Here is a 27,457-nt window from a genome sequence, read left to right on the forward strand (position 1 = left end):
AATCATAAAAAGAAAGGGGTCACACAGCTGGGTGTGGCAAAATCAGCGCTGTGTCCCCACTTGCAGTGTCTACTCTGTCAGACGGGAACCTCTGTTTTTCCATTCTAATGCTGGGGTTGTCCTGTTAACATTCTCTTCTACAGGGTGAGTTTGTTGAAAAATTATACCTTCTTCGTCTGTTCACGGGGACTTCGCATCTTTCGCATACAATAGATCTTTAGTAAATACACAGAACAAAGACGTTCACAAGGAGATGAGGCTGGGCGGGACAGAGTACTCACTACCTAAGCTCCAGGACCTGGAAGCTTATTTCCGGGTCATGCGCCATTTTCATCATTTGTTCTTAAACTCCAGTAGCTGAGTTTGGAGAGAAGACACAGGATGAGTTCCATATCCATGCCATCTGTGACGCTGTGAATTTAAATTCAATAATTAAAAACTCAGTTTCACAGTCTCACTAACCATATTGCCGGTTACCAGTGGTTACTGTATTGGACAGTGCACACAGAACATGTCTATCACAGAAATCCTACTAGCTAGCACTAGGCTACGTACTTCTTGTCAAGTGCACCTAACCAGACTCCTCCAGGTAGCATCTGAGAATAAGTTTGCCAGACAAAAATATAAGACACCAGTTAAGTCTGAATTTTGGACAAACAAAATTTAATCATTTTGGTGTAACTATATCCCCCAATATTGTGTGGGATGCATAACACTTGGAAAAAAAACACATTGTTTATCTGAAACTCAAATTTAATTGAACATTCTCTACTTTTATTTGTTAAATAGATCCAGTTTATCTGAAGGGCAAAATTAGAGCATCCTCCTTGGGAGATGGAGTCCTTCAGCTGCAGGTAGTTCCTTGTGGGGAGTTGAGACGTTCTGGCCCCTGGAGAGAAGCCCACTCAGCTGAAGGGGAGAGTAACAGAGTAAGCTTTCTGGCTGTGTGAGGAAGACTGAGAGAGAGGCTCCCAAACACTTTTACTTTGATGTCTTCTCTCCCTTAGGTTTCAAAATTTATTATTATCAGAATACTAGGGTCCCAAGTGCCTGCCAGACTAAACCAATTCTCAGAAAACTGGTTAAAGGATGCCTGGATTCCTACATCACTGACTGATTCTGCACCTACAAATTTCTTCCAATTCTTTTACCCAGGTGTGGTGGCACATACCTGTAATCCCAGTGACTTGGGAGGCTGAAACAGGAGGATTGAAAGTTTGAGGTCAGCCACAGCAACTTCACGAGGTCATAAACAACTTAGGGAGACCCTGTTTCAAACTGAAAAAGACAAAAACAAATAGGTGCTGGGAATATATCTCAGGAGGAAAGCTCCTCTGGGTTCAATCCCCAGTAACAAAAAAAAAAAAAAAAGAAAGAAAAAATACTTATTCTAGTTTTATTTCTCTGTGTTTACATGTGTGCTTTGGGAATAAATAAAGAGGTTTAAGGGAAGAAAAAGAATATAATTGAGAGGAGCTCTCTTAATGTAAAATGTATCTAATTTTTTTTTAATAAGTGATAGAGTCACAGGTTTCAAACAACTTGAAATAACAAGTCACATACTGAGAATACATCCTTCAACATCTCACTAGTTGATCACATTTTTGTCCTGTGTATCTGCCCTGTAAAAATTTAAGTTGATGGGAGTCAGGAATGAATATATGGTTTATCTCCCCACTTTTTGTTCTTACAAGGAAACTGACTGGGTATAGTGATCTGAACTTGCTCTTTTAATAATATAACTTGAAGAACTTTCCACAAGACACACACAGGGCTTCCCATACACAGTTGCATGAATGTGTCTTAGTCTGTGTAACCCATCCTGTATTAGGGTTCTCCAGAGAGGCAGATCCAATAGGAATGCATAGATCTCATGAGCGGGCATTTGTTAGGGGCATCAGCTCATTCCTCATGGAGGTGGAGAAGTCCCACTGCAGTCTTGTGCAGATCAGAGACCCTGGAATGCAGGTAGGTGGACTGAGTCCAAGAACAAAAGTCTTAGAACAAAAGAAGCTAATGATCTAACACTTAGTCCAACATCGAAGGCCTCAGAACTGGGGTGGTAGTATCAGTACTGGGGTCCAAAGGCTGGAGAGCCTGAAGTTCTCCTCTCCAGGGGAGGAGTGTATCCCAGCTCCAGCAGAAAGCCTTTCCGAGGTTTAGTTCCTTCCAGATCTCCTGTTGATTGGATGATTACCTCCCACATTGAGGGCGATTTGTCTAACCCCCAAGTACCACCAACATATGAAGATTAAGTTTCTAAAACATTCAAACTATAGCAATTAAAACAATTCTGGAATGATTAACCCCAATTTACAGCAATGCAGAAAGTGAACTGAAAGTCAAGTCATTCTCGAGTTGGACTCAAGATCCTCCCCTTTCTTCATTTCAAAACTCAATTTCTTCATCTCCAAAATGGAGGTGGCATCTGCCTTCCATAACAATGAAAATGAAAAAAAAAAAAAAGATCATGTGCGTGAATTATTTGGAGCTGTAAAGAACAGCAAAAGTCAAATTATTTAATTTCCAACATCAACTCTTTTGTAAGAGTCTTATGTAATCAGATCCCCCAGGTTCCAGCCTGACAAGAAGAGGGTGAAAGCAGGAGGAAAGTAGGAGCCTCCCTGGTTAAACTGCCATTACCTGCTCTCTCTGAGCAGGAGTTAGAAAATGCACCCTCCTAGTCTGCCCTTCTCCTGGTGCTTTCTGTTCTTTTACCGGCAGTCAAAGTCAGGTTTTAAAAATGTCTCTGCTGGGAGGGGTGTTGCTCAGTGGCAGAGCACTTGCCCAGCATGCACCAGGCCCTGGGTTTTATACCCATCACTGCACAAAAAGAATGTCTCTGCTACTCTAACTTTCTCTGCTGGGGCTGAAGGCCTGTTTGGTCCTCTGCTGTGTTCCCCGCTCCAACTCCATGCCTGAGGTTGCCTGGCATACCTTAGTCCCTCAAGAAATAAGAGTGGATGATTTCACAAGGCCTATTTGGGGTAGAGCTTTAACTTCTGGCTCTGAATTTCCAGGAGCTAGTGGGACAGTTACTTAATCTCACATGCTGAGTTGGACAGAAAGAGTCAACTTATTTTTAAGAAATGTCTACAATAAATCTATAAAAAGTGATTTGTGTGTGAACACACACATACACACATATACACACATACACACATATACACACATACACACATATGCACATGCATAGACAGTTTGTAGACATCGAGGTGAGATGGGGCAGGGTACATCCACACACCTTCCACTGGACCTTCTCTGGGTCTAGAAGAGCAGCCCAGTGGAGTGGGTGGACCTTTCCAACTCCCAAGACAGAGACGCCCCAAGCTCAGTTCATTCTGCTTTTGCTTCAACTTGACTGCCTTCCTTCAGTGGGAATGCAGAGAATAATCCCTCCCGGCTCTCTGAGCAAACTTAACAGAGAAAAGAAAAATGTGAATGGCCCTTAAGGAGCAGGGCCGTGGGTAGCTGGCCCTGTGGGAAGAAAGGGCAAATGAAGGACAGAGCATTTCCTTTAGCACAATCCCTTTAGATGGTGGATAAAGAAACTGGGGCTCTGGACGAGTTGATCTCCTGCCTGACGCCAACACAGACCAGTGGCTGGTGGGATCCAGGCTCTGAGCTATAGCCCCACCTTCGGGTGTCATTCTCCCAAATCACCAATGCGAAAATCCATGTGTCACTTCGAATCCTTCCTTACTTTCTCTGGGGTAATATGGTTGCCAGAAATTGGTTATAAAGACAATATAAACCATGAGAATCAACAAATGCTGCAAATCAGATTTTTCTGTTTTGTTCCTGGAGAGCTCATCATTAAACATTTCCCTGTACCCAGTCGCCCTAAACATCCTAAACATCTGGTGCTTCTCACCAGTAAGGTTCTCTCTCTCCCCTCCTTCCCCTTCCTCCTCCTCTCCCTGTTCCCCCATCTCCCCACCCCATCTACACACATACACACTCTGACTTTCTCTATTCTATTGTGAGAAGGCTGCTGTCTCACCTCCTAAATGACCCCAAAGCTTCTGGGCTGACTTAAGGCCCAGGCTCCCGTCTATGATCTGCAACTTCTACGTCAGAGTTCAGTGTGGTTTCCCTACTCCTCTATTTTCATATTTGCTTTCCAGATCTTATGAAGTCTAGAACACTCTTCCTCAGAAGCTCACCTGGCTCAACCCCTCATTTCTGTTGCCTTTTTGCTCAGATGTCACCTTCTCTGTGAGGCCCTCTGTGACCATTCTGCTCCTCCCAGAGGGAGTGGCAAGACAGCAGTGGTCAGTAGAAGATGACGCTGGGGTGTGAACTGTCAGCACCGAGTGACCAGGAATGCCATGAGCAAAGTCACCGTGAGGGCATAGCAGAGCTCTTCACCAGTGACCCGGGGGACTTCCTTTTGTTGCCAGGCAATTAACCAGGAACATGGTGCTGCACTCTCTGTGGGAGGATCAGCAGATGCTCCAGGTGCTGGGAGGCGGGTTCTCCAGCTGTCATCTCACAGAGAAAGATCTGCGCTGGTGCTTGCTCCATGAAATGGAAAAGTGGGTTCCCTTGGAGCACAGTCCGCTGTACACAAGGCTGTCCCCCGCCCTGCCCAGGCCTAGGACTTTGCTAGCTGCATGAGAACAGGCATCACATACCTGCTGACTGCCTCAGCTCCACCTGCACGCCAACCCTTGTGCCTGCTGAGGGCTGACAGGGAGACAGAAGCCAAGAGCAGGGGCCTGTTAGGAGGTGTTAGGTTCCCTCTGGAGGTGGCCGTCAGTGGAACTGAGTGGGTGCTTCCTGCTTTCAGTACTGGACTGGATTTAACTTTTCATTATTTTCTTAATTACTTGAGTCTCCTCGTCTCAATTGCTCGCCGTGAAAGCCACACACCAGTAGCTCTCTGTAACTTTTCATTTATCCTTCGAATGTCCTCCTTTCTTTCCCCACTGTCTTTCTCTCCACTTTCTTTTACCATTGTTTTCGAAGGAGTACTTTTAAAAAGTATCTTTCTTGCTTTCACAGCCGGTAATCAGTGTTGAAATACAGGGAGGCCCTATCGCGGCACTCTGCAGATGCCACCTGGGCACAGTGCACGTGAAGGACAGGAGAGTTCAGCTGGATTTGTGGGGCCCCACATCCGTGTTGTGAAGCCGCACATGTGGAAGGGTGCTCTGACTCGAGACTTCTCTGATCTGACTTGGACGTCGGAAGCTGTGCCTCAGAATCAGTTGCCCAAACTCACAGGGGTGCAGGCTAGGCTGGGGAGACATCTAACTCCTCCCTCATTCCGTTAGTTAGCTTATGATGATCACTAACTGCCCGCCGTTAACTCCTATATGTCACCCTCATGATAAGTTAATGAAGTAGGTGCCACTGTTACTTGAGTTTTTAAGGGAGAAGACTGAGACACAAGAAATCGAGGAACTCTCCCAGATCCAGTACCTAAGAAGATGGCAGGAGGGTGCGGGAGAAGTGTTGGGAAAGTGAAAGGGACAGTGCACGCAAGACCTTAAGAGACCCAAGCAGGATGGGAGCTCTCAGTCAGTGCTGGCTGCTGCTTGTTAGTTGCCACTGTCATCACTACCATGATAATTATTGTTTTACTGCAGAATGATAAGGTAACCCAACGAGTTAAGAACTACCTACTTCTTTGGAGACTTTGTTTTGTTTGGTTCCATGTGGTTATTTGTCCCCAAGATTTTTTTTCATTGATGTATTATAATTATACAAAATAGGGGGTTTCATTTTTACATTATTTGTACAAGCACACCTTATATATCCCAATATGACTTGGTCAGTGTTGTTCCTAAGTACCTCCCTTTCCCTCCCTTCCGTCATTCCCTTGGTCCCTTTCCTCTGTCCTAATGATCTCCATTTGGTTATTTATTACTCCAGTTTCATGTTGTATGTTACTTTTTAGCTACAAAATACCTGGAATAAGACCCAGATGTTGTTTTTAAACTTTTGATTAGGTATAATACACTGAGAGAGAAAGAAATAAACTTTTAAAAAATGCAAAGACATTTGATTTTTAAAAATTTGTTCTTTTTATTTCTATGCAACCCAAATTGGATGGTAACAAACTTGAAAACTGGTCATTTGGGTTTCTACGATGGTGTGAAACCAGAGAAATAAAAGCCCAGGTTCGCCACCTATCTGTCCCTAGTTGATATTGTAGGGTAAACGTGGAGCCAATCGCTCTCCGGGTTCATGCTCAGTTTCCTTGTCAGAGGATGGCCAGGAAGATTAAATGGCATGACACACTGAGCCCCGAGCAGACTCCTTCCCCCTCACAGGTGTGTGGATCGTCTCTGGGTATATTCTTTATCCGTTGCCTGGTCACAAGTCACGAGGAAAGCTGGCAGGCTCTGAGCTCAGGCCAGCCGTCCTCTGGCTTTCACAAGGCTGCCCTTCAGGTGATAGACAGGGCTGCAGCCGTCCAAAGGCTCAGCAGGGCCTGATCAGCTTCCACACCTGAGCACATGGTCACTGACAAACGAAAGTACCTCCAGGTCTGTTTGACCGAGGTCTTGAGTCCTCGCTTGTTGTCACAGGCTTCTTTCTCCACAGGGCTCCTTTCACCATCGTAGGTGACCTCCTAAGGGAATGAGCAAGTGAAAGGGTCCTAGACAGCAGTCACAACCTTTAGTACCTAATCTCAAAATGACACACGTCACTTTGACAGTTGCTTGAAGCAAATCACTAGATGCAGCACATTGGAGAGGAGACTGTTGGAGGTACAAGCATCCCAGACAGACATCCTCCTAGGGGATGCCCACCACCCTGGGACGTCACGACCTGTTTCACTTAAGACACAACTGTCCTTTTGGTCCAGCATTATTGACACAGGCGTGCCCCTGCATTTTCAGGGCATGTGATTAAAAGCAAGTACAGGCTGCAAGCTCAGAAATCTGAAATTGCAAGAATATGTGTGTTCTTTGAGTTTCTACCTGTTTTATCACCTGTCGGCTTACACTCTGATGCAGCTATACATCACTGAAAATGTGCCTCCCAGGTGCCTTTGCTCTCTGGTTTCCAGGTTTGGCCAATGGGAGGCACCGGTGGAAGGCCATGGTGGGACCAGAGTCTTGCCTCCCTTCCTTGTTTGCTTCGTGAAGCTTCTGCAGCCTCACCGGCATTCTTGGATTCCAGTCCCGCCAGAGAGCCCTTCTAAGACCTCTGCCTCGCCTGCCTGTGCAGGGGCCCTCTGGCTCCTCTGCAGAATGCCAGCATTCTCTCTTCTTCCATGTTCCACCAGCAAAGCAGAGATGGCAACCTTCTGCTGCAGTTGATCTTTAGGTTGCTCCCCACACCCTCTGGAGAGTTTCTCAGCTCTTCCATTATGTGTACCCAACTTCCTCTATTAAATCCCTGCTACGTGAAATCCCTGGGGTGTGCTTGCTCTCACTCCCTCTCCCACCCTCAAACGCAACTGTATAAATATCCTGACCAATAGGAGGATTGAATACTACTGAAAAGCATGGGCTTTTTCTAAGCAACTGATACAGAACAGAGTTTGCGGATTTTTCTACTGCTAAATACCTACCCTGCTCCTCATGATCAGAAGTCCAGAGGACAATTGCTTCCTCAGCATGGATCTTCACCGGTCCAGTCCCAAGTTTCTGTTTTGTACAGTGAGAGGCTTTGTGAATGTGAATATGTTAAATGCAAATACTATGCTATTTTATGTAAGGGATTTGACCATCCAAGAATTTATGTATCTTGGGGGTGGGGCAGATTCCTAGAACTAATCCCCTTAGGATACCAAGGGACTACTGTGTACTGCCCTACAAATAGACTGCTATGCTCTACCTGCTGCATTCTAACCCATCCCAAATCACGGAAGAGTGGATAACGTGTGGTAACTTCCTGTGTGCCAGGCACTATATAAGCCTGCCAAAAATCATTTAATCCTAGCAACAATCCTGTCAACTGTCCTAAGCACTTGACAAATACTCACTTAATCTTTATAATAACCTTATGTATTATTATTATTACCATGTCAGGTACAATTACTAAGTAGGTAATAGTTGTCTCAGAGTTTATTAAAATAATGCAACCAAAAAACCTCAAAACTTGGTAGATAATGACAGGCGGGATTATTCCAGCCCCACGTTGAGTTTCTTTCTGGATAAGCAGCGGCTCCACTCTGCATCTTAATCACTGAGTTATGTGGGTGGAAGGAAGATGACATGAAGGGAACGCATTTCTTTTAGTGAATGTGCTGTGAAGTAGGCAATGCCACCTCTACTTTATCCAGCAAAGTTGCTCACATGGTGAAGACTGATGTAGATGTGAAGGGAGGAGTACTCTTCGCATGGGAAGGAATGTTGTAAATCCATATCCATGGCAAGGAAATGCATAACCTTTCCACACAGGGCAGGAAAACAGGGCATGATCATCTAATCTACTGCTATATTCTTGTCCAAATTTTTGGCATAAGAAAGTTGAGAAAAAGAGTTTAGTAAATTTCTTAAAAACAAAGTAAATGACAGGATTGAGATTTGAAATGGAGTGATCATACCCAGAACTGTGATGACCAGACTCCAAGATGGCCCCGTAATTCTCACCTTCTAGCATTCGTACACTCATGTGGTTTCTTCCCAGGTTAGATAAAATTTACCCTTAGAACACTGTATCTTTTGCTTTTCTCTCTTGGATCACTTGTTCTGGGGGAAGCCAGCTGCTGTGTAGTAAGCCCTCAAGAAACAAAGTCCTCCTGCCAACAGCCAACACCAATGTGCCATCCAAGCAAATCTTCGGGGACCTGGACTTTCCAGCCCATTCTTCAGCCGAAGTCTGCAGATGACCAAAGCCCCAGCTAACACTTTAATCTGCCCAGAGATCCTAAGTCAAAATTGCCCATTTGTCACCCCCAAATCCCTTACCCATATTCTACATAATAAAATTTTATCATTATTTTGATGCACTAAGTTTGGGGACAATTTGTTTTGCAACAATAGATAACTGTACAAGAGTCTACCTGCTTAACCAATATGCAAAACCACCATGACATATGAAGTAATGATCCTCCTTAATAGATAATCTTTACATTCAGAAACCAGCAAACTCATGCAATGTAGGGGAAGTGGAAAGGGAAATGTAAGGGAAAATAGAAAAAGTAATAATGGGTAGTATGGTAATGCTGTGGTTTGGATCTTGAATGTCCCCCAACAGAGCATGTATTGAAATCCTGGTCCCCAGCCCATGGAGCTATTGGAAGGTGGTGGAACCATTATCAGGTAGGGTCTACTGTGCCCATGAAGTTAGGTTCTTAGGATGTGCCCACGAAGGTGATACTAGGAATTCAGTCCCTTCTCTTGCTTTCTCTTTCTCTTTGCTTCCCAGCTGCCATGAGGTGAGTAGCTTGCTCTGCCACTGGCTTCCACTGTAATATACTATCTTGTCACAAGCCCAAAAGCAAAGGTGCCAACGAATTCCAGACTGCACCCTCCAACCTGTGAGACAAAATGTATTCTTCTTATAAATCGATTGCCTCAGGTATTTTAGTACAATAACCTAAGGCTAACTAGTAGAGAGAATTGAATAACAAAAGTACACAGAAGTCCAATGCAACATTGTACTATCTCTGCTGAAGACACTAGAAAGACATTTGAATAAACAGATGTAGATGCTAAAAATATTTGCTTATGAAATGATCATGGTTCAATATTAAGATTAGTAGAAAAATGGTATCTTTGGAAATATTGTTTTTCATGGGGTTTCCTTTCCAATGGAAGAGAATATTCCTTTTCTCTTGACAGGATTAAGAGATCTGTGCTTTACCTCTTAAAAACATGTATGTGTGCACTTGTTTTTTATATTCTTAAGATCTCCTGTCCCAAGAAATTCTGTATTGATCCTTCATCTCATCCCCAACCCCAACCACTCTCCACCTGCATCTTTTTCAAGAACACAGCCTGCCTCCAGATTCCACAGTATTTTCCTCCTGACAGCTCAGAGGGAAGGTCACTTAGTCCTGGTCAGACTTCCACCTTGAAGTAATAATGGATCTTGGATTTTCATATGCTTCAAAAGTCACATTAAATTTAAGAATTATTTACTACATTCACTCTTTTCAAATTTCTACCTTTATTTATTTATTTGGCTTTAGCTACTTTATTTAGATATAGAAGATTTTAACTCTGAGATTAGAACTTAAGATATGTATGTATATACACATATGCATAAGGTATAAAAAATATAGGCATAAAATATAAAAACAGAGGAGGATAACCTCTTAAAATGAAGTCTATAGTATAATGTTTCTGCAGCACACTGAGACCCATCACTCATGAAACAGATTGAGTTGGTTGTTATCAGTTTTATTGAAGTAGAGAAGAGAAGAAAGAGTGGGAGAGAGGAGAAAATGGTAGATCAAATTGCATTAAAAAGTAATAGCTATACTTTCTAAAACTTCTGTTTTAATTAATGGTATGCATTCATAAGTGTGAGTGAGCATATTTTGTAAACATTTATTTAGGTTATAGCCAAAACTATTTCTGAAAAAAAATAATGCCTAGTCAGCAAATAAGCTCATGAAAATAAATTTAAACTATTACTATTTAGGTTATTCGTGCTCACAAAGTGCCCCAGAACCTAGTGTCTGGGAACACCTGTTTTACTATGCCCACAGATTCTGTGCATCAGGAATCACAGAAGGCAGAGTGGAGTTAGCTTGTCTCTGCACCATGATGTTCCAGACTTCAGCCAAGAAGACCTGACCACTGGAAGTAGAAAACACGAGGATACCCCTTCTTTCATATCATGGTCCTTGAACTGGATGGTTCAAAACCTAGAATTGCTAAGCAGAGCAACCAAGCATGGTCTCCACAGGAAGCTTGTCTTTCTCAGAGTATGATGGCCTAAAAATAATTAAAATTCTTCTGAGATTGTACAGAAGTCCAAGCCTGAGAATTTCAGCAAAATTAGATTTGCCACATTGTATAATCATAAGGCAGGTCATGAGGATCAGTCTAGATAAACAAATATGCAAGGCACAGTTCTGATATCAAACAGCAATGTAAATGTACAAACTTGAGCTTCAGCAATATAATAGCACAGCGAAGAATCTGGTTGAGGGGGAAGGCTAAACACAAAATAATAAATACTCTGTGATTTCATATATATAATTTCAAAAATTAGAAAAATTACAGCACATTATAATACATATGTAGGTGGAACATCTGTGAGAAAGTAATTTCAATGAAAGTCCAGATAATAGGCAGGAGAGAAAAAGGGGGACAGTATCTGAATGCCTGGAAAACAGCACATATCTTTTAAAAAACAATCTTTATCATGTTTTTAAGGGAAACATGTTACTTACCAAAAATAAAACCTCCAGACTTTGGATAGAAATGTCAAAAATACTTATGAATTTAGATACAACAATAAAAGTCATCTATGCTTCCACCACTATGGAATCTACATCATGTTTTATGTTTTATCAATGGAAAATGCTACAACATGGTGAAATAGAAAGAGAAAACATTTTAGGATGCTTCTTATTCCAAAAGGTAGCTCAAAAAGTCCCTTATTTCCCTCACCTTGTTCTCCTTGTAATGTTTTACTTAACAATATACAAAGACTAGGAAATAGGTATTGATAAAACATTAACTAAATTTCAGATCTTACTCAACTTTCACAAACTTTTCCGCTAGTGTTCTTTTACTGTTCCAGTATCCTATTCAGGATCTTACATTGAATTTGGTTCTTATTTTTCCTTAGTCTCTGCCAGTCTAGAGTAGATTCCAATCTATCTTTGTCTTTTATGATTTTCACACTTTTAGAGTGCTTATCAGTTATTTTCAAGAACACCCCTCAATTTGAATTTGTCTAGAGTGAGCCTATGCATTTTCATCAGGAAATGCCACCAAAATGATGAAGGATCTTCTCCCAGCCAGGAGCTCACACTTGTCACCCCTTCCAGTGTTCCCCTTGCTGGCTGAGTTACCTTGCTGGCAGTGTCTACCTGGTGCTTCACACATACTTATTGTCTTTCCCTTTATACTTGGCAGGTGTTTGGGGGGAGGATAATCAAGACTATACAAAGGCACCTCTTCTTGAACTTTTGTCCTCTGATTTTCGCATTCATTAGTGGATTTTGTCTGTAAAATTACAATAGTGTTGACTCCAGTCATTTTCTATTTCTCTCTTTTCTTCCAAATTTACTAATTGGAATTATACTATAAAGAAGAGTTATCTAGTTTCGTTTATTTATACATTTTTTATTCTATTAGTTAAAATCCATTACTATCACTTTTTATTTTGTTTAAATACTACCAGCTTTCTCCATTAGGAGTTCCTTGAGACTGGCTAGTTAGTTTCTCCAACAAGTTTCCTTAGGAGATTTAAACCATCTCCTTGTTTTCTGACACCATAAGATGTTCCAGGACCATCCTGTATTTTCCCTACCTAGGCCTTGGGAAAAACTACTTCTCTAAAGAACTCTGGGTTCTTTTTCCAGGGGAATCCTGCCTAAAAAGTACAGACTGGGTGTGCCAGTATGCAAATAGCTACTGTGTTTAACTACTTCTAGATTCTCTCAGTTGGCATAGCAAGGAGATATAAATACTGACCCATGAGAATACACACCCAGATCTATGCTCTATGTAACTGTACGGATACTTTAAAATATGAATTAATATTAATACCTCTGATTCTAATTCAAGACTATGAGGTTTGTTTATCAGAATACTTCTGTCAGTGAGAACACTGGAACTCATTATCCACAACACAGATAATTGTAATTACTTGTTCAGTTCTAATGTACACATAGTTTCAAAATGGATAACTCACATCCCTGAAGAAACTCTTTTACTAGATAACAGTAAATATTTACATGTATGTGTGTATCTTTTGTGTCTTCAGCCTTACAGTATCCAATCAATATTGTTTTGCACAGTTACTTAAGCTAACTTTTATCTTCCTTTCAGTGTTATTATGTTGCTAATTTCATACAATTTGATTCCTTTGTTAGTGCTTGTATTCTATGTTGTATTTCCCCACTCATTCTTATTGGCTTTTTTGTTTGTTTTGCTGTTGTTGGGGTTTGGGTTTTTTGTTGGTTTGTTTTGTGGTACTGAGATTTGAACTTAGGGATGGCCTACCGCTGTGCTATGCCCCAGCCCTTTTTATTTATTTATTTTTATTTTGAGACCAGGCTGGCCTTGAGTTTGCCATCCCCCTGCCTCGGCCTCCTAAATCACAGGGATTATGAAAGTATGCCACCCTGCAGGCTTAACTGGCTTGTATTTTTTCAGAGTCTGTGTTGCCAGCAACCTAGAACTTCGGGACTCCCACCATGCTCCTACCTCAGCCTCCCAAGTAGCGGGGCCTACAGGTACACAGCACGGTATGTGGCTTTCTGTGCATTGTAAGAGTTTGTTTGTGTAACAGTTTATTTTGTTCACATTAAAATATCACTAGAGCTTTAAGGGTCAGGGTTATATGCTAAGGTCTACTCAAAAAAAAAAAAAAAAAAAAAAAGCCACTGCTCTCATCCTTGCTATGCTATGCCTCTTCCTTTTGTTCCTTCTTTCTACCTCTTTCTCACCTACCTCCTATAGGCAAGCATTCTCTTTAAAAATGAGCAGAAGTATGCTTTCCTGTATCCCTTCTTTCTCACACCACGAGTATCAAGGTATGGGCATTCTTGTGTGCTTTGCCTTATTTCCTGGAATTCACTCCACACTCATGCATAGAGAGCTTCCCCAGTCATTTTTGCAGCTGCATGTTACTCCATTGTGTGAATATTATTCAACCACTCTGTTTTCCATGCACATTAAGATTGCTTGCACTATTTCATGATTCCAAACAGTTTGCAATGAATAACCCTGGGCATGCAACCCTGTTTCAGCTGTTGACATAAATAAAAAGAAAAACAATATCTAAGATAGGAAGTTGGCATTTTCTCTTGCATGAAACATCTCTCCCCAAACTCATGGTAACATCATGATAAGATAGAGAATTCCAGAATTAAATATTTAGAATCCTGATTGTGGAGTTAAAGGAACCAAGTGTGAGATTCTTTCCTTTTACCTTTTCTACAAATCACATTACACTTTTGGGTAAAGCGGTTTCCTTGTCCAAGATGGAAATGATCAGTGTCTCCACTTCTATCACTCAGGGTTTCCTAGAGGCTTAAAATGTCAGTAATAGGAAATGACTTTCTTGACTCATTAAAGATATAGCATACCTGAGAATATTTCATGGTTGTGAGAGCTCAAGGGATCACACAAGAAGGGCATACTGGACATATTGGATGTATGAGACAGCAAGTTAGGAAAATGCCATTTATGTGAGAAGCTCAGCACACAAAGGAATGTATATATAGTAAACTACATCCACTATGCTCTGGTATCTTATTTTTTTATTCTAATTCATTTTTTTAAAATTGGCCTTGCAACTACTACAATAATTTTGCAACTTTTAATGTTTATTCAAAACTTGCAATCTGAGAAACACTGTTTGATAGGAGTGCGTGCTTCAAAGCCAGACCACTATAACCTAGAATTGGCATGGTACCTTTTACTAATCGTCTTCTCTGGAAAATCCTGAACCTTTGCAAGTCTGTTTCCTCCAGGGTAAAATGGTGCTAGCAGCTACAGTAGAGGATTGTCATATGTACAAAGAGTCTGCAGGGAGCACACCAATGAGAGGGGTCAGGAGTGAGGTGCTGTACGAAGGAATTCAAGCAGTCCATGGGCAGAAGCTTCAGGCTACCTTCTGTGGAGGGAAAGTAAGGAACCAGAAGACACTTTACTCTTCTTTCTCCTTCTTAAAACCACTATAGAGACTAGGCAAGTGTGAATTCAAACAAGTCATGATATTGGATTGCTATCCCCACCCTTACTGCATATGGTCACATCCAGCCTAGGTGTCTCTTCTGAGGTTTCACAGGCAAGCCCAGCAATCCACAAAAACACTCACATGAAAGGAAATACTTTTATTCTGTCAGTCAATTCCAAAGAGAGCAGCAGTGATTTCTACACTTACCTGGGCATAAGAGTGGCATAAGAAACTTGCTAAATATTCGGTTCTTGAGAACCCACTGGAGATTTATTATATCAGAATCATCTGGAACAAGGTCTTGGAATTTATACTTAAAACACATGGATAAAGATACTTCTGGTACATTTGTATTGTTGGAAGATCAATGAGAAAGGGAATCTTCTGGTATCGCTCCTATTTCATCACATAAAATCTCAAATACTTGATTTAATATTGGCCCAGCTTCAATGCCTTCTTCTTTAGTAAAGCAGTTTTATTCATCAGGAAGCACGCTACACCACAAGGGACAAGGAGAGGCAATTTGAAAGATCACAGAGTTTAAGTTCATCCAAGTTTGAAGCAGTGCATGTACAGAGAATAAACAAAGGCACCTGAGAGCAAACTTCAATATGTTCTGCAAGTTTCCATCATTTACAGTAGTCTTAATTATCGTTTAAAAAATGGGCCATCATCCCACACTTCTGTCCCCAAATGCCCATAGTCACAATTTCTCTTCTGTGTTTATAGCTTTATTCTCTTTTTATCTTTCCCCCTTGTATTTTTTAATTTTATTCATTCATTTATTTGCTTATTTATTTAGAGACAGGGTCTACGTTGCCCAGGTTGACCTCAAACTCATGATCCTCCTGCCTCAGCATCCTGAGTAGCTGGAATTACAGGTGTACCACCTACACCTGGCTTCTTTTTTATTTTACTATATACCAAAGGACACATTCATTTTACACTAACATTCACGAATTTCATTGAAAATATTTACACATTAAGACTTAAGAAATACTGATAATGCACATCACTTTTATACCAAATTCAGCATTAATTTAAACTGTAGTACATAAAACATTTCATTAATGTTATCTTTGAGTCATTGTTATTGAGTTGTGTGTGTGGAGAAGACTTGAGAAATGGAATTAAAAATTAAAGTTATGTTCAATACCAAATCCACAGTTATACCCACAGGATACTATCATATCCCCTTATAGCACTGGGCAATACTATATCTTGTCACTCTAGAAGGTGTCTTCCAATGTTTAAAAGACAACTTCAGCCAGACCTTCCAAGAAATCATTCTTTTCACTGGGCTTTCACTGAAACTTTTCCTTGAGTGGGTAACTAGCTAAGAAAATCTATTCTTTTGGCACCTTGCAAAGGATGTCTTTGGAAGGTAAGGAGTTGGATTATATAACTTCTCAAAGCTGTGTTTCTGAAGTTGAAATTTGAACTTGTCATCCAGTTTCCATGTATTACTTTCTTTTCAGGGAGCTCTGGGAAGCATTAGGCCATAAACTTCAGTAAAATTGAAACCATCCATGGTGGGTAGACTAGTCATTCATCAGATATTCAGTAATAACAGGGTCTGGGTTTCTCTAACAATAGAAATAATGATGTTCCAATCTACACGTCTTGTTTATATTTCTCTCACGATCAATGATTGAATTTTAGATCTAACTAGTATATTACAATCTGGTTCAGAAACATGCCAAAAGAAGTGAGCGAGGTTAAGGCAAATTCTTCCAAGAGAAATGCATCTCCACTTCAGCGACTTTATTGACGTCCTTTGTGTGCTATTTGAAAATTAATCCTTTTTCATGCTTGTACCCTGGGTGTGTTTTAGACTGTCCCTTGTTTCCCAAATACCCTGAATTCAAGGTATTTCAATACATGGAGCAGTTGTCCAGAGGAAGAGAGAAGCAACAGCCCCGCCCCCAACCCTTGGGAGCAAAAAGGAAAATTATCCTAAGGAATTATTTTAAAACCCAGGTGCAGCGAACAGAAATAAAACTATGGTTGCATAGATTGATGTCCCAGGGGTCCAAATTTTAACCCCAAATGAGGAATAATTTGTTTGGCGTTAAACTAAACCAGTTTGATGAACTCAAATGCCCTCGGCTCAATAGGCAGGACTCTCCGAGGAGCCTGTGTTACTTCCCTCACTTAAGCGCAGATTTGTAATAAAAATCTTAATGCCAGTAGCATGCTTTTTGGATACATAAGAAGCTAACCACTTGGAGAATCATATTTGGGAGGTCAGAAAACTCCACCGTGAAAGATCAGTTTATAATTTACGAAGAAAATAGAAAGTTTTGTTTCTCCGAGTTGAAATTTGCCGAGCACGGCGGGAACTATTGCTAGTTTTTGGCACAAGGATTTGTGCTATCCTCATTATTTGAGATCTGCATGAAGCCTGAGGCTTCGAGGATCATTATGTGAGAAAAATCGGACAATTCGATGTAGAGAATTTTGAAATTTTTGGCTTTTTTTGAGGTGTAACAAACACAACTCGGGATCCGAGAGGACACTCTGCGGCTGCCAGCGAGGCGGGCTGGACAGCGCACCAATCACGGCGCAGCTCCGCCCTATATAAACGGGCGGGCGCAGCGCCGCGGCCCGAGTCCCGGCCAGTGCCTCTGCTTCCGGCTCGAATTGCTCTCCCCACGCCCGCCTTCAACATGTCCGAGACTGCGCCCGCCGCGCCCGCAGCTCCGGCCCCCGCCGAGAAGACACCGGTGAAGAAGAAGGCCCGCAAGTCCGCAGGTGCCGCGAAGCGCAAGGCGTCTGGGCCCCCGGTGTCCGAGCTCATCACCAAGGCCGTGGCCGCCTCCAAGGAGCGCAGCGGCGTGTCCCTGGCCGCGCTCAAGAAGGCGCTGGCGGCCGCGGGCTACGACGTGGAGAAGAACAACAGCCGCATCAAGCTGGGCCTCAAGAGCCTGGTGAGCAAGGGCACCCTGGTGCAGACCAAGGGCACCGGCGCCTCGGGCTCCTTCAAGCTCAACAAGAAGGCGGCCTCCGGGGAGGCCAAGCCCAAAGCTAAAAAGGCGGGCGCTGCCAAGGCCAAGAAGCCTGCCGGAGCTGCGAAAAAGCCTAAGAAGGCGACAGGCACGGCCACCCCGAAGAAGACCGCCAAGAAGACCCCAAAGAAGGCGAAGAAGCCGGCTGCAGCTGCGGGAGCCAAAAAAGCGAAGAGCCCCAAGAAGGCAAAAGCGGCCAAGCCGAAGAAGGCGCCCAAGAGCCCAGCAAAAGCGAAAGCGGTGAAGCCCAAGGCGGCTAAACCAAAGACCGCCAAGCCTAAGGCAGCCAAGCCAAAGAAGGCGGCAGCCAAGAAGAAATAGGAAGTTCCTTCGGCCAACTGCTTAGAACCTCGACACAACCCAAAGGCTCTTTTCAGAGCCACCCACAGATCTCAGTAAAAGAGCTGTTGCACACTCTGGGGGCGTGGCCAGGGTGGGAACGCCACAGGGAAGGCGGGGCTCTCCTCGGAGAGGCGGGGGAGAGGTGGGTTTCTGGGGCGCTCCTTGCCTGCTTGATGGAAACTTCGGAAGTTTAAAGCAGGAAAGGTCCTGGGAGGTAACTAGGCTCCCGCGTGCCAGGAAGACTGCACTGCCTAGGGCGTGTTTGGAGGAGGTGGTCGTACACACGTTCTTTACGGGGTCAAAAGCTCATTTCGCTTGGCCTTGTCCCGTCTGGTTAAGGTACACAGCTATGTTCTTGGAGATTACGTCCCCATTTTCTACTGGTGGTGGGTAATAAGTGTAATTTCCACACTAGACGTTTCTAAAAGTTGATTTCTCAGCACCTTGCGGAGGTTTCTAGTGATAAGTCTTCGCCGTGGGGGGCGCTGAGCGAGAAGTGTGCTTGCTTTACTTCGTGTGTGTCCATCTTTGCGGACTTAAGTGCGACTTCGAAGGTTGACTCGCCAGCCTAATGTAAGTACCCAAAGAAAAGTTCACTGTGCTCCGCGAAATATGTAACGTTCGTGCTGGAAGAGACCTATTTATAGTAGCTTTGGGTATCCAGTTTGGGCTTTCTGATTGGGTGAAAGTGAAATAACACAATAGCCAATGAAAAGAGAGAATTTCAGTGTCGTTAACATTGGCATTTGTGACGACATACTAAAATTAATCCAATCATAAACGAAAACTTATTAACCTCATTTAAATACCGAATCTATAAATGTAGGTAACCTAACGGGGAGTGATTATTTTCCTAGGTATTTGCATCAGTGTTCTGGTTTTTGGTTTTGGGCTTTTTTTTTTTTTTTTTTTTTTTTTTCTTTTTTAAGCCGTAATGCCTGAGCCCACCAAGTCCGCTCCCGCCGCAAAGAAGGGCTCCAAGAAGGCGGTCACCAAGGCGCAGAAGAAGGACGGCAAGAAGCGCAAGCGCAGCCGCAAGGAGAGCTACTCGGTCTACGTGTACAAGGTGCTGAAGCAGGTGCACCCCGACACCGGCATCTCCTCCAAGGCCATGGGCATCATGAACTCGTTTGTCAACGACATCTTCGAGCGCATCGCGGGCGAGGCGTCGCGCCTGGCGCACTACAACAAGCGCTCCACCATCACGTCGCGGGAGATCCAGACAGCCGTGCGCCTGCTGCTGCCCGGGGAGCTGGCCAAGCACGCCGTGTCCGAGGGCACCAAGGCCGTCACCAAGTACACCAGCTCCAAGTGAACTTGCCAAGTAAGCGTTTTTACACCTAACCCCAAAGGCTCTTCTAAGAGCCACACATAATTCCACAAATGAGTTGTGATTCTTAAATTCCAAACAATTCTTGGATTTGTGGTACTAGACGGAAAGCTACCTTACCCATCTTTAAGGTTACATCAGTGCTGCATAGGAAATACTTACAATGTACGAGGGGTAACAATAGCTACCAGAAATTAAGTACTCTATGCACGAACAAGTTCAGTGTAGTTAAAGAATCACAACCGCATACTAATAAGAACGGAAAATCACGCTAAGTATGCAGTTCTCCGTTTTGAATACAAAGGTCTCCAATTTGTGAAGTGATCCATGACTCGGTGATGACTTGGCTCTGGCCACAAAAGAGCATGCTCTGACGACCTCGTTCTGCTCAGAGCTTACCCCTTCCCCCTTTTCCTTAAAATCTTACCATCTAGATAACCTGACCCTGGAAAAGACCCGATTACTTAAATCTTAGTAAAAATATGAAGGTTTTCCGGGTATGCTTTCTGTGCATTGGAGCTAAATTTGTGTTTGTGACTTAGCTGGCAAGTGGTGGAGCAAGAAGGGAAACCTCTCTAAAAGGTGCCAAAGGAGATCAAGGGAGGCAATCTTTGAAACACTTTCCATTTGTCAGTACTATACCGTCTCAGAAAATTATTTAGTTTGTTATCTTTTGGCAACAGATTAAAAGTCCTCTGGGTGACAGGAGAAACCTAAGTCAACCTGTTAAGGTGCCTTGCCACTGATGGACAAGAGTAACCTCAGCAATGAGATTCCCTTTTCAGCATGGTTCACCCTTTCCTGGGTGTTCCCACTTGTGGAGGAGGAGCAGAGATAGAAGGGGGGCCAGGAGGGGACAGGATGTGTGACACAGGTGAGGTGACCTTGGAGTGAAGGGTCTTCAGGATAGAGAATTTAGGAAGATGGTACTGGAAGAAGGAAGTATGAATCTAGAAACTGGTGTCCTCACAAACAAATGTATTTATAAATTATGGTGATAGATTTTGTATTATATTGCAAGCTTGGTACTTGGATGTATAATGAAAAGTCTAAATAAAATTTTAAATTTTTTTAAAAAGCAGTGTAAATTAGCTATGAAAGTAACAAACTCAGGCCCAGGAACATGGTCCATGTGAAAACCAGTCCAAGCACTACAGTTGCCCTTCACCCAAACCTGAATTTTGCTTTTTAGGGTGTTCTATGGGGCTTGATCATGGTGTGGGGCCTGATAAGAAATCATCATCTGGGAAGCCGAGACATCAAACTAAAGCCTACCTCCTCTTAATAACAAGAACAAGGTTTTTAAGGAAAAGGAAAAAGTTTTATTGATTTTCTAGCAAAGGAGAAACACAGGGGACTCTTGCCCCAGAGGCTGTGATTCTCTCTGCCAGAGGGAACAAAGTGGTTTTTAAAGAGAAATACCATAGTCTGGAGATAAATATTATCAGTAGATAAAATTAGTGTCCTTGAGAGAGTCCTTGCTCCAGTTCCTAGGTTTGGAGTTTCTTTATTTTTGCAGGCAGTGACATTCTTCAGGGCAGTGAAGGACATGATAGCTTAACTTAGCCTATGATGGGAAAAATGTTAGTCGTGTTTCCCAGGCTGTTACAGAAGAGGAGCTGGGAAAGAAGAAAAGGGGTGGGGGAGTCAGTTTTAAAATAAGTCACTTGCAGGGCTCGTACTCAAAGCATGAAGTGGACCCCTTTATTGTCAGTGTAGAAGGAGGAACTGAAACCATATTCACTGTCACAGCACATAAGCCTCCCATGGGTGACTGCAAGGTAAGAAAGTCAATTCCAGACTCAGTGCTCAGCAGAATCCATCCTTCCACCAATGCGGGTCACAGCCAGCCTTGCCTGCTTATCCTCAGCATGTGCACCAGAATTCAAAGTAGTTAGACAGAATTTACCCTGGGGGTAGCCAGGCTGTTTGTATGCCCCTGACCATGTGGTAGAAGTAAATATCAATCATCTCTGCAGGAACAAGTTTCATGTTAGTCCTCAACAAATCCCCACAGAAAATATTCTTTAAAAAAACAAAAAACAAAAAAACAGAGCTTCGCAAGAAAAATTAGTAAAACACACCATGAAACAAAGAAGTATGACCAGAAAGGAGCAACAAACAATGGGAACAAAAGGACTAAAAGGTGAAATAAGCAGACTTTCATGTATTAAAGCAAAAAAGCTTTAATGTCTTTAAAAGAACATCTCAAAACATGTTGACGAATTAAGAAAATACAAAGATAACAGAATTGAGAAAAGAACCAAATAGGAATTTTAGAAAATAAACAAATTTATAATGAGTTATAATAAGATTAAAATTAAAAGTTTAATGGACAGGTTTAAAAGCTCAATGAACCCAACAAAAGAAATTTAATGAACTATATAGCCAGGTTATGTAAAATTATATAAAGAAATCATCCAGAGTGCGTAGAGAAAATATAAAAGCAAGTTTTTTGATATCTAGATTTATAGCAAAATGATCTGACGTTTGGCTTGTAATTTAGTGATAGCTGATCATGTTTGAAAAGCAAACAAATACAATTGCCATGTAATTGTAATACTATGGTATCAGAATGAGGCAGATGTAAGATTTAAAAGATCATGTGTGAGAATTTTACAATTGATGGACTCAAGTACAATTAAAAATAAGTGAACTGAAAAATGTTATAACAAAAAGGGGGTTACTATGTGCTGCTGTGAATTAAGTTTTATAAATTCTTAACAGATACAATATTGTTGTTCTTCAGTTTGTGCCTTCTGTTCCATACTGACAGATGCATCAAACTAAACCCTGTTTAAATTCTGCATGTTATATTATGAAACAATGGATTTATCTGTATTTTACATCTAGCTAACTTTATCGAATTCTGCTAATTTCATTCAATATTTAATGGAGTGCTTTATTTCATTTGATATTATTAGCAGATAAAAGTATTTTCTTTCCAGTAACTATTTTAATTGCTTTTATTCTATGTCAATTACAGTCAAAAGCAATATCCCACATTAGAAACATTAACAGTCATCTTTTTCCTCCTTTTCAAAGAATTGACTATAGTAGTTCATGATTTATAATATTTTTTTTCTGCATATGTGTAGTACTTACTGTGTTGATGTATTTTCCTTCTGCCTCTATTTAAACCTTTTGTTAGGAATGATTTCTCCCATGCGTTTTTGGCATCTGATGAAATCATGGGGTTTTCCTCCTGTAAACACTACAGTGGAGCCAAGATGGCTTTCCCAGGATTGATCCACACTTGCATTTGTAGGCCACATCTTATTTGTTCATGTTGTATTATTATCTTAAATATGGGCAGGATAAGTTCTGTTAACTCTATGTTTTTTTTTTCCCCCATTTCTGTGCATACATAAAAACATTCCCTGATTTTTCCCTTTTGGGTTTAACTTCACTGTTTTCATTATGAGTCTGGTATCTCCATGAACTTGTGGGGCTCTCCATCTATTAGCAAATTACTATGTAACAAATCATCCCAAAATTGAGCAGCTAGCTTACATCAATGAACATATAACACTTACTATCTTTTGGTTTCTGTGGGTCAGGAGCTGAACAAGTGGTTACAGCTCAGGTTCTCTCCTGAGCTTAAGGTCAAGTTTAGACAGTGGTCATCCAAAACCTTGATGACATGCCAGAATGTCAGGCAAGCTTCAAATGGTTGTTGATCAAATGCCTCAGTTCTTTGCCACACAACCTCTCCAGAAGTCTTAGTGACCATCTTCAAAGTATGGTAGCTGCTTTTCCTCAAAAAGAGAATAAGCAACACGTCTTTTGTAACCAAGTTTCAAAAGCCATACATATTACTTTTGCAAGTCTATTCATTATAAGCAAGTCACTTAAATCTAATGCATACTCAGAAGGGAAATTATGTTCCGCTTTTTAAGGTAAGAATAGAAAAAGATCTTATTAACATTTTTAAAATCACATCATGTTTTACGCTTTTAAGTACTAAAGTGTAAAAATATTTGTGCTTTAATAACCACATAGTAATCAGCTGTAATGTCACCTATACCTAATAAAGATATCAGGTCTTTATCACCTTTCAGAATTATAACTTAGGTTACAGTTACCACTGTCCAGAAAGGTCAATAAATTCCCCACATGATTTTCCTGATGGACATTTCCCTGAGATTATAAAAGATAAAATGCCTTTGTATTTACTATACAGTATTGGCCCATCACAGGAACTTAAAAAAAAAGTATTACATATTTTTAATTAATTCATCTGTAAAATTCCAAACTGCAATCTGTAAAACAAATCTCTGGCATGTGACTGTTGTTGGAATGTTCAACAAATAGTTTTGAACTTTTTAAAGAAAAAAATACTAAAAGTAAAAGATTAAAATCTCAGTACTGTGGAATATGAAAACAAGAAAATATTCTGATAAAACAAATGAAATTTAAAATTGGACAAGAAATTAAAGCTAATTTAATTAACATAGATTTTAAGACTGATTTTTTTTAAGTTCTATATGTAAAATATAAAAGATTAAGAGTTTGAGGATTATAAAGATTCCTGAAGTGTGTCCAAATTCTCCGGCAAATTGAAGTATAACTATCATTCCAGAGTGTTAACTTATATAATCGGTTGACTCAAGAGGTGTCATTGAATGTCTTTGGGCAAGTCACCAGCCTTAGCACTGGAGATAAAGAGATAAGGTTGTCCTTGACCTGCGAGCCTTCAGAAAGACTTAAAGATCATTACTTTCATCTTCATCTGTCTTAAAAAAAAAGTGTTTCTCAGACTTTGAAAATCTAGAGGAAGTCAAAGGATTTTGGCTCCCACTCAGAGTGCCAAACTCATTAAAGTATTCATCTCAACTTTAGTCGAAATCTAGTAATAGTAACACCATTGTGCCATATTGTGAAGTTAAAAACAGTCTCAACTACCCTTACATCTGACACCGAATTCAATGCTCAGGCATGTCTAAAACCACCCTCAGATTTGATAATTCACTAGTAGGAACTTGCAGGACACCAATAAAAGCTATTATACACAATATTACATTTATTTCAGCAAAAGGACAGAGATTAAAATCAGGCAAGAAACAAAGAGCAAAATGTAAGTTGTTCCAAATACATTATCAACACAAGGAGGAGTAACAACTGGAAAACCTGTCTTGGTGCCCAGACTGTTTAATATGGCCTTGGTCACATTAACAGAGATAATATGCTGACTGACCTTTAGTCTCAGTCTTCAGAGGTAGGGCAGATGTGGCAAGGTCCAACATCTTTAAACTGTCTGGACTAGCCCAGACAATAAAACTACCCCTGGCAATAAAAATAAGCTAATGGACCTGACATTCCTAGAGATCACCTAGGACAAGGTCATACCACTCTTTGGACAATGTTATTTCTTTACTATACGTTTTACTGCCCTTTTCAGGTGAGCAAAAGTAACTTTAGTTCTTTTTTTTTTTTTTTTTTTTTTTTTTCTCCCATAGGAAAAACATGTTTAAATTAAAAATTTTAATTAGAGATCTATCATTAAGCATATCTTGAGTTCCACATGTATTTGATTTTTCTGATTATTCTCTTACATTGTTTTAGATATTTAAATCAACTGGAGACCCAGAAATTATAAGATTTCTCATTGAAGAATGTTTTCTACTTTACTCAGATGAACAACCTTAGCAGTATCCTCCTTGATTTACACACTCCCAAATTCCCCTCTGGATGCTGACTACAAGAAATGAATATTCAGGGATAGATATCAACTTTGATTGGAGTTCTTGGACTTCATTCTGGTGGTAGTATGCATGTTCATTGCTAAATAGAAAGATGTGGGGGGAACTTTTCTTTACATGAGCAGCCATAACTTGAATATTTTTTCTCCTGTAAACCATGACAAGGAACAAGAACTGTAGAAAAATAGAAACTGTTTTAGGATTTGTTTAAAAGTTTGACAGTGTTTACCTGTAATTTATAAATATCAAACAATATAAATATCCAGTCAACTAAATTTTGCGAAAGAAAGAATATAGGGAGAAAAAGAATGGTGGCAGAAATTAAGGACTCAGAAAAAGAATGAAAAAAGTAAACCAACCATAAACAGAGAAGAAAGAGATTAGAAATCCAAAGAAAAGCCTACAAAAGAATGTGGAAGGAGAAAGGCAGAGAGAAAAGAGTGAGCTGTGTAGACAAACCTTGTCACATAGTTGGTGTCTAGCTGGGAATAATACCTGTTTTATACTAACCAAACTACTCCCCATATTTCTTGGGTTGGGGGTTGAGAGAATTGATTAAAATGGCACTACATCTGTGAGGATTTCTCTAACATTCAAATGTAAACTGGCACCCTTCTATCTTCATCCTTAACTTCCCCTATTCATTCTTCTCCATTATAGTTATTACTAACAGAACTTTTTATTTTTGTTTGATTCCCACTTCTCTTGCTCAAGATTGCAAGATCCATAAGGGTAGGGACTTCATATTTTTTGCTGGTGACTCCTTCATGTTTAAGGTTCTTCTACACGTAACAAACTCAAAAAAAGTATCTGCAAGTTGACATAATAAATTACGTTATTTAAGTGTATATATGTATGTAACGACAAGGGTAGAAGACAAGGTTGAGTTTTGTCACAGAGGTTCAATGGAATGAGTGACCCAGTAAAGGGTTCTAACTTTTCTTAGCTCTACAAAGAGAATAAGTGTGGACCACTTAGAGTTATCTTAGGATAAAGTGAGATAAAACAGTAAAGCTCTTAAAACAGTGGTGGCCTTTTGGTAAGGCCTTCACAATTGTTGGCAATTATTTTACCTTTCTGAGTTAAAATGAAAATCAAAGTGGTCAAATTGTTTCAGAACCTAAAGGGAAGGATTAAGAGCTTTTGAACTATCAGATTCCCACCCAAGAAGAGTGGTTGAGGTATGTGAAACTGAAATCATAATCAGATATTTCTCTTGACAAAACGTGATTTGAGCTATAATTTGTTAATGCTGATTATTAAGCAGGTAACTTTGAACAGGAGTTCCTAATAGAACATTATACAAGCACATGTAAAAAGAACCCTCTTCTTTATATAGCAAATATTAATGCTGTTGGCAAAATGACACCTAACAAATATAATCTTTTTATTTCTTCAATCAAGGGAGAGAGATGAATGCAGAGAAGAAATGAATGCATAAAGTAAATGAAAACATGAATCTGTCCATAAGGTATGAAGTATGAAAAGTTTGATCTGCCTGAGAATGACTGACTTGCAAATACAACCCATCCTGATTTACCACTCAATAAATCATCAAAAGATCACTGCCTAAGCCAAAGAGATTAAACAAGATGTTTTAGATTCTCGTTTTTCTTTTTCGTTTGATTTATTAAAAACAATTTACTTCTGTTACAGGACTAGTTATTGGTAATTCACTATCATGGACTGCCTTTGCTGGAAGTCAGAGGATGGCAGATAGTCTATAAAAGAAACAACACAATAAAACCTGTGGAGAATTGGAATTCTGCATTCATTTTATTCAAATATTTCTCTGAAGGTCTCCTTTCTAGATATCTATCTTCCCATTACCCACCTATCTGCTTACCTATCTTCACGACTTTTCAGCTCCAAGGTCTGAATAGATGAAGCCTTAAGCATTGTTTTGGCTTTGGTGACAAACATGAAGGTAAACAGTTTAGCTCACACCTGTATCTGAATTATAGGAAACAATACTTTGAAGCAGTCTAAAACTTCAGGGTTTACCAAAACCACCTGACACATTTAATAACAAATTGCTGGGCGCCACCCTCACAGTTTTTGATTTGTCAGGTCTAATATTAGACTTGAAAGTACTTGTAAATTATCCAAGTGACGCTGATGCTGGTTGTCCCGGAACCACACCTGGATAACTTTGTTTCAAAGGTCACGGAACTACCCTGAACCGCTACCACCAAACAGCCACACAAAACCCCAAATTGTTTTTAGCTGGCGGGGAAGAGATCCTGAAAAACCGAAAAGGCGGTACTCTGGACACGGCTCTTCAAGGAGCAGCAAATCTC

General features: G+C 40.8%; 2 protein-coding genes across 4 annotated transcripts; both read left to right on the forward strand.

The window, feature by feature from the left end:
- The first annotated feature begins 17,396 nt into the window (after positions 1-17,396).
- On the forward strand, positions 17,397-18,239 carry H1-4 (H1.4 linker histone, cluster member). Its single transcript, XM_047557276.1, has one exon. It carries the CDS (start codon positions 17,445-17,447, stop codon positions 18,102-18,104), a length of 660 nt encoding a protein of 219 aa, XP_047413232.1. The 5' UTR covers positions 17,397-17,444; the 3' UTR covers positions 18,105-18,239.
- Positions 18,240-18,561: 322 nt separating this feature from the next.
- On the forward strand, positions 18,562-26,885 carry LOC124988103 (histone H2B type 1-M-like). 3 transcript variants are annotated; one of them, XR_007109358.1, is made up of 4 exons: positions 18,562-18,698; positions 19,055-19,449; positions 26,562-26,628; positions 26,814-26,885. XR_007109358.1 is itself a non-coding variant. In XM_047557288.1 (3 exons), the coding sequence occupies exon 2, from the start codon at positions 19,060-19,062 to the stop codon at positions 19,438-19,440; it is 381 nt and encodes a 126-aa protein (XP_047413244.1). In that variant the 5' UTR covers positions 18,562-18,698; positions 19,055-19,059; the 3' UTR covers positions 19,441-19,449; positions 26,562-26,808. The 3 variants fall into 3 exon arrangements, 1 of the variants encoding a protein (XP_047413244.1); XR_007109359.1 differs by lacking the exon at positions 26,814-26,885 and adding an exon at positions 25,091-25,217 and having other exon boundaries at positions 26,562-26,808; XM_047557288.1 differs by lacking the exon at positions 26,814-26,885 and having other exon boundaries at positions 26,562-26,808.
- The last annotated feature ends 572 nt before the right edge of the window (positions 26,886-27,457 follow it).

Source organism: Sciurus carolinensis, chromosome 7, assembly GCF_902686445.1.
Source record: "Sciurus carolinensis chromosome 7, mSciCar1.2, whole genome shotgun sequence".
In the NCBI taxonomy this organism is placed as follows: domain Eukaryota; kingdom Metazoa; phylum Chordata; class Mammalia; order Rodentia; family Sciuridae; genus Sciurus; species Sciurus carolinensis.

Bases quoted from the DNA above. Each gene is read 5' to 3' on its own strand.
- H1-4 (XM_047557276.1), top strand. From the start codon at position 17,445: ATGTCCGAGACTGCGCCCGCCGCGCCCGCAGCTCCGGCCCCCGCCGAG.
- LOC124988103 (XM_047557288.1), top strand. From the start codon at position 19,060: ATGCCTGAGCCCACCAAGTCCGCTCCCGCCGCAAAGAAGGGCTCCAAG.